General features: G+C 39.8%; 1 protein-coding gene across 2 annotated transcripts in view; it reads right to left on the reverse strand.

Annotated features, from left to right (window-relative positions):
- trrap (transformation/transcription domain-associated protein) overlaps nucleotides 1–14752 on the reverse strand; it is a 211024-nt gene that overhangs the window by 26572 nt on the left and 169700 nt on the right. For both annotated transcript variants that reach the window (XM_060840562.1, XM_060840563.1), the window contains 2 exons: nucleotides 13856–14055; nucleotides 9128–9389 (listed from right to left, as the gene is read on the reverse strand). In XM_060840562.1, coding sequence (XP_060696545.1) covers nucleotides 9128–9389; nucleotides 13856–14055 — 462 coding nt within the window. The remainder of the gene's footprint in view (nucleotides 1–9127; nucleotides 9390–13855; nucleotides 14056–14752) is intronic.

A 14752-nucleotide genomic window follows, 5' to 3' on the forward strand; every position in this document is an offset into this window, starting at 1 on the left:
TTTGTTACATCCTCGCACACTTTTATCCAAATGATAAAAACGATCCACAAAAATATCTCGATAGCTGTACTATAGGAACTTATTCATAGCTAACCAACATCACATTTAAAAAGAAAATCTAAAAACATTCAGTACAGTATTTGTATCATGAAACTGGAGCTTTGATTTATCTCATGCTATCTTGTAAACAAAGCTCTCTTGTAAACAAAAGCAAACATTTGTTCAGAAGTCTCCATTTTGAGAATAGTGGTGGGCAATTTTGTTTCCACACAATGCAGTAAATTATTACTATTACATTAGAAAATGCGGGAAATATAGCAGACTAGGTGACACCTTTGCAGAGATAAACAGTTCAAATTTTATATTTGGCATCTGATGAAAGGTCAACATTTACTTGTTTTACCTTTCTGAACACAGTTCCTGGCCTGCAGAGTATTGCCAACATTTCCATGGTATTTTGCAATAGTCTTATGCCAGCCTCATGGATTTTGAGTTGAGGGAAGTGGGAGATGAAGCTCACCTTAAAATTGACAGTTTATACATCATCATAATAGTGTGGTGATTGCGTAACTGTATTATTAATTCAGAGGTTTGGTCTCATGATAATCAGACATGAACTCAAATCTATCAGGGCAACTGAGGTTCATGAATTTGTAAGATCACAAGATGCAGGAAGAGAAAGAGGCCAATCAATCCTTGAAGCCTGCTCCGCCATTCAATAAGATCAAAGGTTGATCTGACAATACTCAAATCCACTTTCCTACCTTATCCCTATAGGCTTAGATTGCCTTACTGATTGAAAATCTGTATCTTAGCCATAAATGTACTGAACGACCCACCCTTGATGGATGGAAAAGAATCCCACAGATGGCCTAACTCCAGAGAAAACAACAACAAAAAAATAGATTATGCTCTCTGGTCTTAGACTCTCCCACAAGGGAAAAACAAACTCTCTACAACCCTATCAAGCCCCTAATAGTTGTCTTTTTCACAAAGGTCTCCTCTCTTTCTTCTAAACTTCTGTTCAATAACTAAGTTTTGAATGAAAAGCTAGTATCAGTAATGGTGACCACATCCTGTTCACACATCTGGCTCAGTGATATCCTTCAGAAAATTATATCTGTCAGCCTTACCCAGCCTGACCAGTATGTGATTCCAGACTTAGAGCAATGTGGATGACTCAATGATGTTTTGAGATGGCCTAGCCAATCACCCAAGTTAATGGTATTTCGGGATAGCAATAAATGCTGGTCTTGTCAGCATTCCCACATCCTGTAAATGAACAAGCTTAACAATTGTACATGTTTATCACTTACCAAGTTAGAAGACCTGATGGGGTACACAGATCACGTCAGTCATAACCTCATTTCAAGTCAAAAGATCAGGGGTTCAAGGAATGTTTGAGCATAACACGTGACTAGCCTTACTATAGTCACTGTCAGAGGTGCCATTTTTAGAATCAGTTGTGAAACCAAGGCCTCAACTACCCTCTCAAATGGATGCAAATAGCTTATAACACTACTTCAAAGAAGAGTGGGGGAGGACTCTTCAGTATCTAGCTGACATTACTAAAAACAGATTCCGTAGTCATGATCAATTATGGTGTTTTCCAGGTGCAAATGGATTGCCACAATTCCTTCATTAGAGCAGTGACTAGAATTCCAAAAGTATTTCATTGATTGTAAAGTGGTTTGGGATGTCCTACGGTTGTGAAAGGTGCAAAAGAAATGTAAGTTATTCCTGATGACAGCAATACATCAAAATAATTGTCTTTGAGCCATTCATAAATCAGCACACTATCAGATTCCATCATAAACCTTCCCTTACATACTTTTACAGAAAGATTAAAAAAAGCATTGAAGTATCTAGTGTGAGATAATTCTATATAACACGCAGTCTTGAAAGGTGCTGTTCTTCACTTTAATGGCTTGTGACACTTTTTACAGCTTAAGTAGCCATAGCTGTTTGAGAGGCTCTTATAATTTAATTATTTTACAGGGATACTTCTAACATCTCTGGTGATTCCAGCAAAGACTGCTCCACAAGATTGAAGGGGTCACTGACCATGCTATCAATGGCACTCAATGAAAACCTACAGCACTGGAGTATGAGGACACAAAAGTTATGCTGCAGTTATACAAAACCCTGGTTTGATGCCATGTTGAACACAGAACAGATCTGGATACTATTGGGTTTGGAGGGAATACAATGAAGATTTACAAGAACGTTCCCTGGACTTGAGGTGTTAAATTATGAGGAGAGATTATATTAGGCCAGTTTTCTCTAGATTTTAGAGGGTTAAGAAATCAACAGGAAAAGATAAATTAGTTCCACTGGTTGGGGATTCTAGAACTAAGGGACATAGTCTGAGAATTAGGCCCAGACTGTTCAGGTAAGATATTAGAAAGCACTGCTACACACAAAGGGTAGTAGACATTTGGGACTCTCTTCTACAAAACAGTTGTGGATGCAGGATCAATAGTTTATTTTAAATCTGAGATAAATTTTGTTCACGAAAGGTATAAAGAGATATGGACCAAAGACAGGCATATGGTGCTTGGGCACAAATCAGCCATGATCGCACTAAATGGTCTCCTGAGGCTGAACGGTCAACTCCTGAGTCATATTCTTATGACTCCTTCAACAGTACCTACCCAAACCACTATCTCAACTATCCAGAATATCAAAGACAACAGATGCATGGGAACACCATCACCTGCAAGATCATCCCATACAACAAAAAAAAGAAAATCGCTGTTCCTTTGAGTCAAAATCCTAGAATTCCTGCTTAACAACACTATGATCTTGTAACATCACCTGGACAGCTGTGGTTCAAGAACTAGGTTCAACATGACCACCAAGATAAAATTGGGATGGGCAGAGTGAATGTTGAGAACCAACAAAACCAGAATCCAATGAAAGCATAAAAATAAAGAAAATTTCTCAGTTTCAAACATTTCCAAAAGTTTTAGATCTTGCAGTAGTTCTGAATAATCTTCTCATTTCATTTCAAAACTGTTGTTCACCTCTTACATAATGAATCTTTGAACAGCTGCATGTTAGAAGAATGCTAAAACCACTGGCTTCTCTGACCATTAAGTGACACTATGTCCTGACTATTAGCAAGGCATAGGTTCCTTTAGATTCTTACAGATGTGATATTGAAGCTGTTGCAATTTAGACAACCTATTCCTAACTCAAGAACGACAGAGCTTAGCATTGATTGGAAAAGAGCCCCTATTTACAGTATCTTAGTTCAAAATCTGGTGCAGACTCTGTTGTCAGAGACTGAAGTGCAGAGGGTTGGAAGCCAAAAGGTAGTAGTCATCCAGATTTAAAACTGTCAGCTAGTGAAGAAATAGACAATGGATACTTGATCAACAACCCCTCATTTATAAAGTTCATGCTTAGCCTTTTTTGTAAAAGCAAATTCAATATTGAAAACTACTTCCAAAAGCTGGAAGCATCGACTTTTGTAGGGAATCTAATACCATACAAAAGTATCCAAGTGATTTAATTAGGAAACTGAAAAAGCAATAGTCAGACAAAGATCAGAGAATGCGAACTTTGCTAATGAGGATAAAATTCAAGGATCAGAATGCCAGTGGAAAAATGTTCCACTTTGATGAGAAAGGAACATTCGGAACTGCTTGAAAACTTATCAAAACTTGCTCCACATTCTCCCATTTCCCAATTTGCTGCTTTTAAACCACTTCTCATGTTTAGTCCCAGTTAGCATACACTTTGATTTTTAATTGATTTCATTCAAAGCAAGTGCATTCACAAGGTCAAGTGATAAAATCCACTAAGCATTGTATTAAGTGATGCAAAATAAAAATGAACACAAACCCTCCCCTTTGGGGGTCATATGTAAGGTAAATAATATTTAATCATTTTTTAAAAAATTATCTATATTTGAATCATCCTGTCATTTTTGAACAATCAGTAACAAGCAAACTGCTCCAGCATCATTTCTTTACTGGGTGACCACTATCCATTAAATTCAATCATGTGGTTCAAAACTCCCATTATTTACTGTCATGCAACTGTTGTGCCTCAGAGAGTACATCATGCCAAATAGATGTGTGCAAGCTATGTAGGTCACATTCAAGACTTCAAGCTACTTTCAGGAGGACAATCAGATATTCCATTTACACAACATCTGGACTGGGGATTAAAAAAACCTTCTTATTCATCTATTACATAGATGACAAATCACCTAGATTTAGCCTGTACGTTCACATGCTGAAACACTGATTACACAATCAGATTTCAAGCAACACCCAGAGCTACACTGCTATTTTAATTATATTTCCTTTCCCTCATATTTTACCTGTTTATTTCTGTGCTAGGGACAGTCAATTAGATGAAACAGTGCTTTTCCTGATTCATTAACTAGGTTAGTCAGAATATTTATTCATGACAGTGGGTTACTCCACCTAGTGGCTCATTGGAAACAAAGCACAGCCCAGAGAAAACTAAAAATGTATTTTTATATGGCATCTTTCATAACATCCCTAAGTAGTTCACAGCCCGTAACCTAATTTTATCGTAGCAATTGTATTGCTGAAAACTTGGCAGCCAATACACACAGCAAGCTTCCTAAAATAATAATGAGATAAAGACCAGATCATGACTTTTCTAGATATTGGTTGAGAGATCAATGCTGGCCAGGTACCTGTGGAGAACATTTCCCTATTTCGTAGTGGGACATAATTCCAAGACAACATGAAAAGGAGGAAATTCTCTAGTGTCACACCAAACTCTCCTGTAGCCAACACAAAATAAACCAAATGACCAAATATTTTGCTTGTATTTGAAACACAAGTGGCATGCAATGTCAATCACGTTTATTATCAGAAACATCAATACGCTTCATAGCAAATAACTTGCTGTGTGAAGAGCTTGGAGGCATTTGAAAGAAAAAGGTTTATGTAAACGCTTCCTTGCTGTCAGTCAGGAGGTCATAATTTATAGCGTACAACTTAGTAGTGGCACAACAGAGGCAAACATGAATAAAGATGATCACAAAAGAGTTATTTTTCTTGCAGGTTAGCACTTATTCAATAAGTAATAACTTTCTCCTCCAAGTCAGGCATTCTGTTAAGCAGAGAGAGCAGCATCAATACTGACAACTATTTCAAACAAAGTGGATCTCAGGACGTGCCATAGTTATTCAGTGGAAGAACAGCTAAAATCCACTTAATCAGTACAATTTCTTGAATTGGCTTTGATCACCTGACAGAGTCAGGGAAACATTTCACAAAACCCTTGCCTTATTGGCCGAGTTTCTCTGTTGTCACATTCAAGCGATGAGTTAGTGAAATTGGCATAAGGTTTACAAGTCAATAACAACTGATACAGCAATGGAAATACTACAGATGCTCCCAACCCTTCATTCCTAGATGCATTTTTTAAAAGACAGCTGTGACAATTAAATGCAGGAGTAAAAGAATTATACGCTAACCTAATGGTGTCAAAGAAACTGCAAACAAACAAGACTGAAATCTTGTGACTAAAAAAGGTTAACTCGGGGCTGACAAACCTCTACTTCAATAGCAAACCACCCTCTGCAAATTTGGCACAAACTACCTACACATTTTGTGTATTTTCCCTTGTAACAATGCATAAAAAATGGGGTTTTAAAAGTTACGTTCAACGTTACTGGAGCGGCCTAGGACTGAACATGCTCATGTGTACCTGCCTGGATTTAAAATACGAGCAGGCTGTGAAGGTCACAAGTGAAAATCTATCACCTAGTTATCAGTGTTGCAGGTGAAGACTTTCGCTCATTCAGTGTGCCACAAATCAGTTAAAGAGGAGGAATCAGGACACAGGAACTTCAAAATAAAATACCAAAAATCGCAAATAAAGACTTCAAATGCGAATGTCAAACCAACAGGTAACCTCCACAAGGGCAACAATGTTCAAATATTTGCTCTTCATGAACAATTCAGAGGCTAATTTGGAGATGATTTTTAAACATTTACCTTTTTTGACCCACCTTGTGTTTACAGTGTAAGTGTTGCATTATTAATACATTCATTGTGTTACTTGAAAAAGCTTGTGGCTAAACTGGCTTCTTCTAAAACATAAATTTACTTGGACCTGGAAAAAAGGTACAAGTTTCTTTTCAAATTAATCTTGTTGCAACTAACTGACAGGGTGGGTGAATAAAGTTGAGCCAGTTCATCCATAAAACCACAAGATGTTGGAGCAGGAGTAGGTCATTCAGCCCAATCTACTCCACCAATGAGACAACGGCTGATCCGACAGGGTAAACAGTCTTCCCTAAAATAAGATGAAATCTCTCACTTATTTTTGAAGAAATAATATCACAAACCAGACTAGTGCGATCTCCTTGATTCCTGGGTGGGGGGTGGGGGGGGGGGTGGGGGTGGGGAGAGGGAGGTGTGGTTTAAAGAACAATTTCCCTGTATTTTTATCTCATTTACTTGGGAGGAGTTATGGAGGAGGAAGTGCTTGGTTTACAATAGCTTGACCACCATGGTGTGCAAAAGACAGGCAGGGACACCCTGACTTACAAACTTTCATAAAACACGTGGGTGGCACAGTAGCACAGTGGTTAGCATTGTGTGCCTCACAGCACCAGAGACCCACAGTACAAAAATGTGCAGGTCAGGTGAATTGGCCATGCTAAATTGCCCGTAGCGTTAGGTGAAGGGGTAAATGCAGGGGAATGGGTCTGGGTGGGTTGCTCTTCGGAGGATCAGTGTGGACTTGGTGTGTCGAAGGGCCTGTTTCCACACTGTAGGGAATCTATTAAAAAAAATTTTAAAACCCTCAAAGTGACTAACCAGTCACTGAGAAGTCCAAAAATACTAAACATTCCGATGAGGCAAATGTAAAATATCCAACTTCACTAAGACAGGCATTTTGATTTATGAAATCATACTTAGACATACTTTTGCACTAACTGCATACCTCATTTTACCAAATATTATCTGTTCTTTTATTGCTATCTCAGTAGTGGAATTAACTATTAATTTGACTATCCTTTCTTCAGTTTTTATGGGATAGAAATTTAGAAACATACTAATTTTATATTTAATTATATTGATAAGTTAAGGAAAATAACCTGCTTTCTCACAACAGGAAATAACTAACTTGTTACATTTGAAAGAACATAAACAGTAATTGTATTTAGAGTATGTCATTGTAAAAGAATTAACTTCTGGTACAAAGCTTACTTTGCCAGTTTAAAAAATACTAAATCTGTCCCTATTATATAATACAAACTCCCATTATGATCCCGTTTAATTAACGCTTACTGAGCTCCTCACTGTAAGGAATTGGTTAAGTTTAAATTTTGCCTCCATTCTAAATGTTCCTTGACTACAAAATACTATTTGTCTGCACGGTACAAGTAAAGTGATTCAGGAATTTAATTTTGAAAAAGGATAGAAATTGCACTTGGTCCTGAAAACGTAAAGCTACATTAAAAGTTGCACACTACACAATGTTGTAGTTCTGTTCGCCGAGCTGGGAGTTTATGTTACAGATGTTTCATCCCCTGTCTAAGTGACATCCTCAGTGCATGGGAGCCTCCTGTGAAGCGCTTCTGTGATGTTTCCTCCGGCACTTATAGTGATTTGAATCTGCCGCTTCCGGTTGTCAGTTCCAGCTGACCGTTGCAGTGGTCGGTATACTGGATCAATCACAGATTCATCAATAAGCACATCGACCTGGACCCAATATACCGATCACTTTACTTGTACCGTGCAGACAAATAGTATTTTGTAGTCAAAGAACATTTAGAATGGAGGTGAAAGAAATAGCATAAAGTGAGGAGATTCAATAATGAAGGGCAAGGAGATGACTTTTGTGGATCACAAAATGCCAGCATAGATCAGTCTTCCTCAAGGGCCTGTTTAGATTTATTTTCTGGAGCCTTGCAAAAATCATATAGCTGTGTAACAAAGCTGGAGGCCATGTGGCCCATTGATTCTACATCAGCTCTTTTGAAGTGCAATCCAGTTAGCCCCACTTCCCAATTGTTTCCCTGTATCTCTGCAACTTTTTTTCCTTCAGCTATTTATCAGATTCCTTTTTAGATGCTACTAGTATTCCCATTATTTTTTCAATTCTTAAACTGCTAATTGTACAAAAAAAGCTTCTTGTGTCACCCTGGGCTCTTTTAGCCTACCACTCCAAACGTATGCCCTCTGATTCTTGATCATATAGCCATTGGAAACAGTTTCTCTTCAGTTACTCAGGAAAATAAACTGTTTTTAAATTCAGAAATAGTACTAAATGCTGTACCAATCTGTCACAAGTATTTAATATAAATGCTACCTATCCATAAAGGAACGCTTACATTTATTCTTTTATCTCTTGGCAATCTCTCCTGAAGATAAAGATTTCCTGCTGCCGGTCTTAAAAACATCAACTTCCAATTCCTTCCACCTGATGCCTCATTCAAAGAGCAGCAACAGATGGTGACTGCATTAAGTCAGAGCCCCATCATGTCCTTGTTCGCATACAATAAACAAGGCTCACTGCAGAGTCGTCAGCAGCAACAATACCCATTTCTTCCACCTTGACATTGACTTAGTGAGTTGATAAACATCATTGGGACTGTCCTGACTGAAAATGGTTTGTCAGCATAGGCCAGAAAGTAAATTTTGGAGCTTTCCGATTGAAACTGTACAGCCTCTTAATGGATAACCAATAAATTGCATTTATATAGCATTTCTCAAACAAAAAAGTGCCCCAAGATGCTTAACAGGAGTGTTAACTGAATCACAGGGAATATCAGAACAGGTGGGAAGGGCTTGAAGAGCATCTAAAAGGATAAAAGTAAAGAGGTTTAAAGCTGAGTCAGTTGAAGGCAAGGCTAGTAACTGTGGAGCCAAACAAACCACACTGCACAAAAGGCCAAAATCGGAGATTTCAGGGGGTTACTGGAAGTCAGAGATAGGAGTGGGAGGACAAAGCCTTGAAAGTCTTAGGCAATTGAGGAAAATCCTTAAAAATAAAGTTCAACAAGCCATCACAGTCACCATATTATAAACAGCATTATACCGTTCTTTCAGATCCTGCAATCTCACTGGCAAAATCCAACATCTAAATTGTCTTCAATAACAAATCACCATGTTTTGCTCACCTGTTGTGAACTGTCCTTTGAGTTTCTGAAAAACTGGATCTTGTGCTGTGGCCTGAGCCCTCCTTGCCAGAGACTCTGAGGCTGCACTAGAAAACATGGTGGACACATTGGAGACATTTTCAAGACCAACTCCAAAAGTGCTCACAAGCTTCTTGACAAAGTTTAGGGTGTGAGGTGTGATTTTGGCATCAGACACAGCTCCACTCTTCTCAAAAGCCACAGAGTAGCACTTTGCCAATCCTTGCTGTAGTTGTCTCAGTACCTGAGTATGAAAAGAAAATAGTTAGAGACAAAAAAACTGTAGATGCTGGAATCCGAAGTAGACAAACAGGAGGCTGGAAGAACACAGCAGGCCAAGAAGCATCAGGTGGTGAAGTCAACGTTTCAGGTTTAACCCTCCTTCAGGACTAGAAATGGGGGTATGGGCAACTACAGATAAAGAGAGAGTGGTGGAGGGGACAGAGTTGTGAGGTGGGGAGAGTAACAGAATGGTGGGGTAGTAACAGAGGAACTCAGGTAGTGGGTCCGACCTGGTTGGTCAATGGAAGGGATGAATCCAGTTGGTAGCTGGAAAGAAGGGTCAGTAGGTGGAATGGAAGGGAGAAGATGAAAAGGGAGCTGAGGGATGGGTGGGAAGGTTATCTGAAATTCAAGAACTCAATGTTAGGTACTCTGGGTTCTAGGCTGCCCAGACACCATTCTGCTACTCTCCCAAACCCCACTTCCCTTATCTGTAGCTCTTCCCCCCCCCCCCCCCGCCATATCTAGTCCTGATGAAGAGTCATACCCAAAATGTTAACTTTCCATCTCCTGATGCTGCCTGACTTGCTGATGCTTCCAGCCTCCTGTTTGACTATGAAAAGAAAATTAGCTGTTATAAACACAATGCACGGAACGTTCCACAATACGTTAGCTTCCGTATCAGAAAGTTGTGGGCAGAAGTCCCACTCGTGAGATTTACGTGCAAATCCTATGCTGGCACATTCATTGTAATACAGATGGAGTGCTGAACTGTTGACCTGGAGTTCTACAGATGACACTTTGACCTGAAACCCCACCTGTTCTCTCAGGCAAAATGAAGATCTCACCAGTGACCTGGTCTTAAAGTCATAGAGATGTACCACACAGAAACAGATCCCTTGGTCCAATCCTGTCCATATATCCTAAGCTAATCTAGTCCCTTTTGCCATAAACCTCCAAACCCTTCCTTTTCATATACCCATCCAGATGTCTTTTCAATGCTGCAATTGTACCACCACTTCCTCTGGCAGCTCATTCCATACAAGCACAACCCTCTGCATGCAAACGTTGCCCCGTAGGTCTCTTTTATATCTTTCCCCTCTCATCCGAAACCTATGCCCTCTAGTTCTGGACATCCTCACCGCAGGGAAGAGACTTTATCTATTTATTCTATCCATACCCCTCATGATTTTATAAATTTCCATAAGTCTCCGACACTCCAGGGAAAACAGTCCCAGCCTACTCAGCCTCTCCCTATAGCTCAAATCCTCCAACCCTGGCAACATGCTTGTAAATCTTTTCTGAACCATTTCAAGTTTCACAACATCTTTCCAACAGGAAGGAGACCAGAATTCCATGCAATATTCCGACAGTGGCCTAACCAACGTCCTGTACAGCTGCAACATGACCTCCCAACTCCTCAATACTCTGACCAATAAAGGAAAGCATACCAAATGTCTTCTTCACTATCCTATCTACCAGTGACTCTACTTTCAAGGAACTACAAACCTGCACTTTAAGGTCTCTTTGATCAGTAACACTCCCGGTTTGTTCTTCCAAAATGCAGCATCTCACATTTATCTAAATTAAACTCCATTTGCCACTTCTCAGCCCATTGGCCCATCTGGTCAAGATCCTGTTGTAACCTGAGGTATCCCTCTTCGCTGTCCATTACACCTCCAATTTTGGTGTCATCTACAAACTTACTAACTATACCACCAATGTTCACATCTAAAGCATTTATATAATGACGAGAAGCAGGGGACCCAGCACCAATCCTTGTGGCACTCCAGAGGTCACAGGCCTACAGTCTGAAAAGCAACCCTCCACCACCACTGTGTTCTACCTTTGAGCCAGTTCTGTATCCAAATAGCTAGTTCTCTCTGTATTCCATGAGATCTAGCCTTGCTAATCAGTCTCCCATGGGGAACCCTGGTGAACGCTTTATTGAAGTCTATAGAGATCACGCCCACCGCTCTGCACGCATCAATCCTCTTTGTTACTTCTTCAAAAAACTCAATCAAGTTTCCACGCACAAAGTACTGACTATTAGCGAATTTTGAGAAGATTTGTAGATCAGGTTGAGGTTCTGGATGTAGGTTTGCTCACTGAGCTGGAAGGTTTGTTTTCAGACGTTTATTTACCATACTAGGTAACATCATCAGCGAGCCTCTAGATGAAGCACTGGTGGCAAGGCCCGCTTTCTATTGATGGGTTTATGTTTCCTTGGGTTGGTGATATCACTTCCTGTGGTGACAGAAAGTCTGAAAAGGAACCTTCTAGCTCAGCAAGCAAACCAACATCCAATGCTGACTACCCCTAATCAGTCCTTGCCTTTCCAAATACATGTAAATCCTGTCCTTCAGGATTCCCTCCAACAACTTGCCTATTACCTAGGTTAGGCTCACCAGTCTATAGCTCCCTGGCTTGTCCTCACCACCTTTCTTAAATAGTGGCACTATGTAAACCAACCTCCAGGCTTCCAGCACCTCACCTGTGACTAGCAACGATGCAAATATCTTAGCAATGGGCCCAGCAATCACTTCTCTAGCTTCACACAGGGTTCTAGGGTACACCTGATCAGGTCCTGGGGATTTATCCACTCTTGTGCATTTCAAGACATGCAGCACCACCTCCTCTGTAATATGGACATTTTTCAAGATGTCACCATCTATTTCCCCATATTTTACATGTTATTCTCCACAGTACACACTGATGCAAAATACTCATTTAGTATCTCCTCCATCTCCAGCAGCACCACACAAAGGCCGCCTTGCTGATCTTTGAGGGGCCCTACTCTCTCCCTAATTACCCTTTGTCCTTAACGTAATAAAAACCCTTTGTACTCTCCTTAACCAGATTTGCTAAAGCTATCTCACATCCTCTTTTTGCCCTCCTGATTTCCCACTTAAGTATACCCGTACTACCTTTACATTCAAAGGATTCACTTGATGTCTCCTGTCTATACCGGACATATGCTGGTCAACACACATTGCTAAACTAACGTCACTAAACCATTGAATGGTCATTATCTTATTGTTGTTTACTCTAGTTCTATGCTATAAGTTGGCTATCACATTCTCGACACTGCAACAGTGACTAATTTAAACATATTTAATTGACTGAGAAGCACTCTAGGGCAGCAAAGTTGGAAAAGGTGCTATTTGCAAATCTTTCATTGTCCCAAATAAGTCTCAACACTCTGCAGACTGCAGGCTTGCTGGACTAGGTAGATAGTGAAACATATTTTCAATGCCCATCCTAGGAAGGCTAGAGACTAGTCAGGACACGTAGTGATGGTTTCACTGCCTGACTGAAGTATTACGTTATTTGGCCGCTGCCACTAAAGCATTGGGTACTCAATTGAAATGTCTGCTCTTCTAAAAATATAGTTGATTAGCAGGTTGAATATATAATTTTGACAAAACAATTAGTGCTGCACTCTGAAAAACCTACAATGAAAGAGGCAGATCAAACGTTAATCAGTGCAATGTATTAATTGTTTCTTTGTCTCCTCACCACAGCCCCCAGTACCACACAAAGTATATTCACCCACCCATTACACAGTGAAGCTTAAGGTCCATCCAAAGAGTTTGAAGTTTTCCAATACGTTGATGGGATCTAACCAATTTTATGTATTCTATCAAACCAGTACCACTCCAGAAACTTGAGCCCAAAATGTAGACCAACAATCTCAAGGAGAACAGACAGTATAGTTGGAGGTACCATTCTTCAGGTGAGAGGTTAATTCTTGGCCTTGCCTGCCCTCTCAAGAAGTTGTGACCACACTTCACATGCACTTCACTAGCTTTTCTAAAATAAGAGTTACATTTATATAGCACAATTCATGACCACAGAATATCCTAAAATACAGTACAGCTAATGAAGCACTTGAGAAACTTAGTCATAATTGTAATACAGGAAACTCTTGAGGCATTTGACAAGGTGCCACAGAAAAAGTTCATACACAAGTTAAGGTCACATGGGATTGGGATAAATTTATTAGCTTGGATAGAAAACGGCTTTCTGTTGGGAACCAGAGTGCCAGGACAAATGGGTCTTTTCTGGGCAGACAAGACACAACTAATGGGTTACAGGATTGATCCTCAAACCCCAACTATTTACCATCTATTAGCAGATGACATTAAAGTAGGTGGGAAGTAAGTTGCAGTAAAAAAACTTTAAAAATTACAAATGAATATGGGTAGAACTTAGTCCCAAGATGCTCAAAATTCCCTCGCAGAATTTTCTTTCTCATCCTACCCACATCACTGGTACTTCTGTGGGCAACTGAATCCTACCTTACCTACTCTAAATTCGTCTCTAGCCCAGAAGAGATGTCCTTAAGGTGGAGGATGGGTAGGAGAAAGGAGACAGGAGGTTAGATAGGAAAAGGGACTGAGGGAAGGAGGGGAGAAAAGGAGGGACAGCAAAGGACAGCAAGGGACAGACAGCCAAGAACAGCAACATGCAGCTGGACAAACAAACCTCTTCATGCCAGTTTTCACGGAACCACACCATTTGATCCACAATGCCCTCCAGGGATGAAAGCAGGGTCGGGTGAAGTTCTCGCTGCATGTGCATTATCCGGCTGCAACGCCACATTGGTGCTGTGGCTCGTATTGGTCCTGGGTCAGAGGCGGAGTGAGACTGCGTGCCAACCGAACCCGGCTGCTGCTGTCCAGAGTCTGGAACAAGAAAGATGGCCCTCAGGGTTATCTTATTGCTAAAAATGTCAGAAAAAAAGTTATTGCAGCAACCATTAACAGTTTCACAATTTTTCTTGTTCCTCAAGTTAATCCAAGAACACAAACTCAAATAATACTTGTAAAATGCAATTATAATTCAGATATAAATATGTATCATGAGACATATTTATTACCACAGTAAGAAAATAGACGTTTATGAACTAATTAAACCATCAGGTATTATTCACTGGAATGTACATATTCCCCCTCCAAGATACTTATCAATTGACTTCACATGCACTGCCAGGGTGAGTACCATCCTGTCCTCACTATGCAGACTTCTTCCTGAGTTACTAACCTACATTTCTGTTGGCTTCAAAACTTTAGACTGCCAGCTGCAATCCTAATAACCACACTGCTCACAGATAATAAAGGGCACAAACAAATTAAAAGATTTTTCAATATTCACAATTTGTACAAAGATACAGTCAACAACTTTAATTCTTACAAGATAAAATATTACTGCACATACTGCATATTTGGCATGCGTGGGTGAAATGGAGAGGACCATTTTATTTTTGAATCTCAACCTCAGGTAAAAAAATCTTTTGGTTTTAAAATATAAACCGTTAAAAAAAGTACTAACTTTTTGAATTCTTGCAGCACACCCACACAAAAAAATCTGGTAGGAATTTTA

This window comes from Hemiscyllium ocellatum, chromosome 20, assembly GCF_020745735.1.
Source record: "Hemiscyllium ocellatum isolate sHemOce1 chromosome 20, sHemOce1.pat.X.cur, whole genome shotgun sequence".
NCBI classification, from domain to species: domain Eukaryota; kingdom Metazoa; phylum Chordata; class Chondrichthyes; order Orectolobiformes; family Hemiscylliidae; genus Hemiscyllium; species Hemiscyllium ocellatum.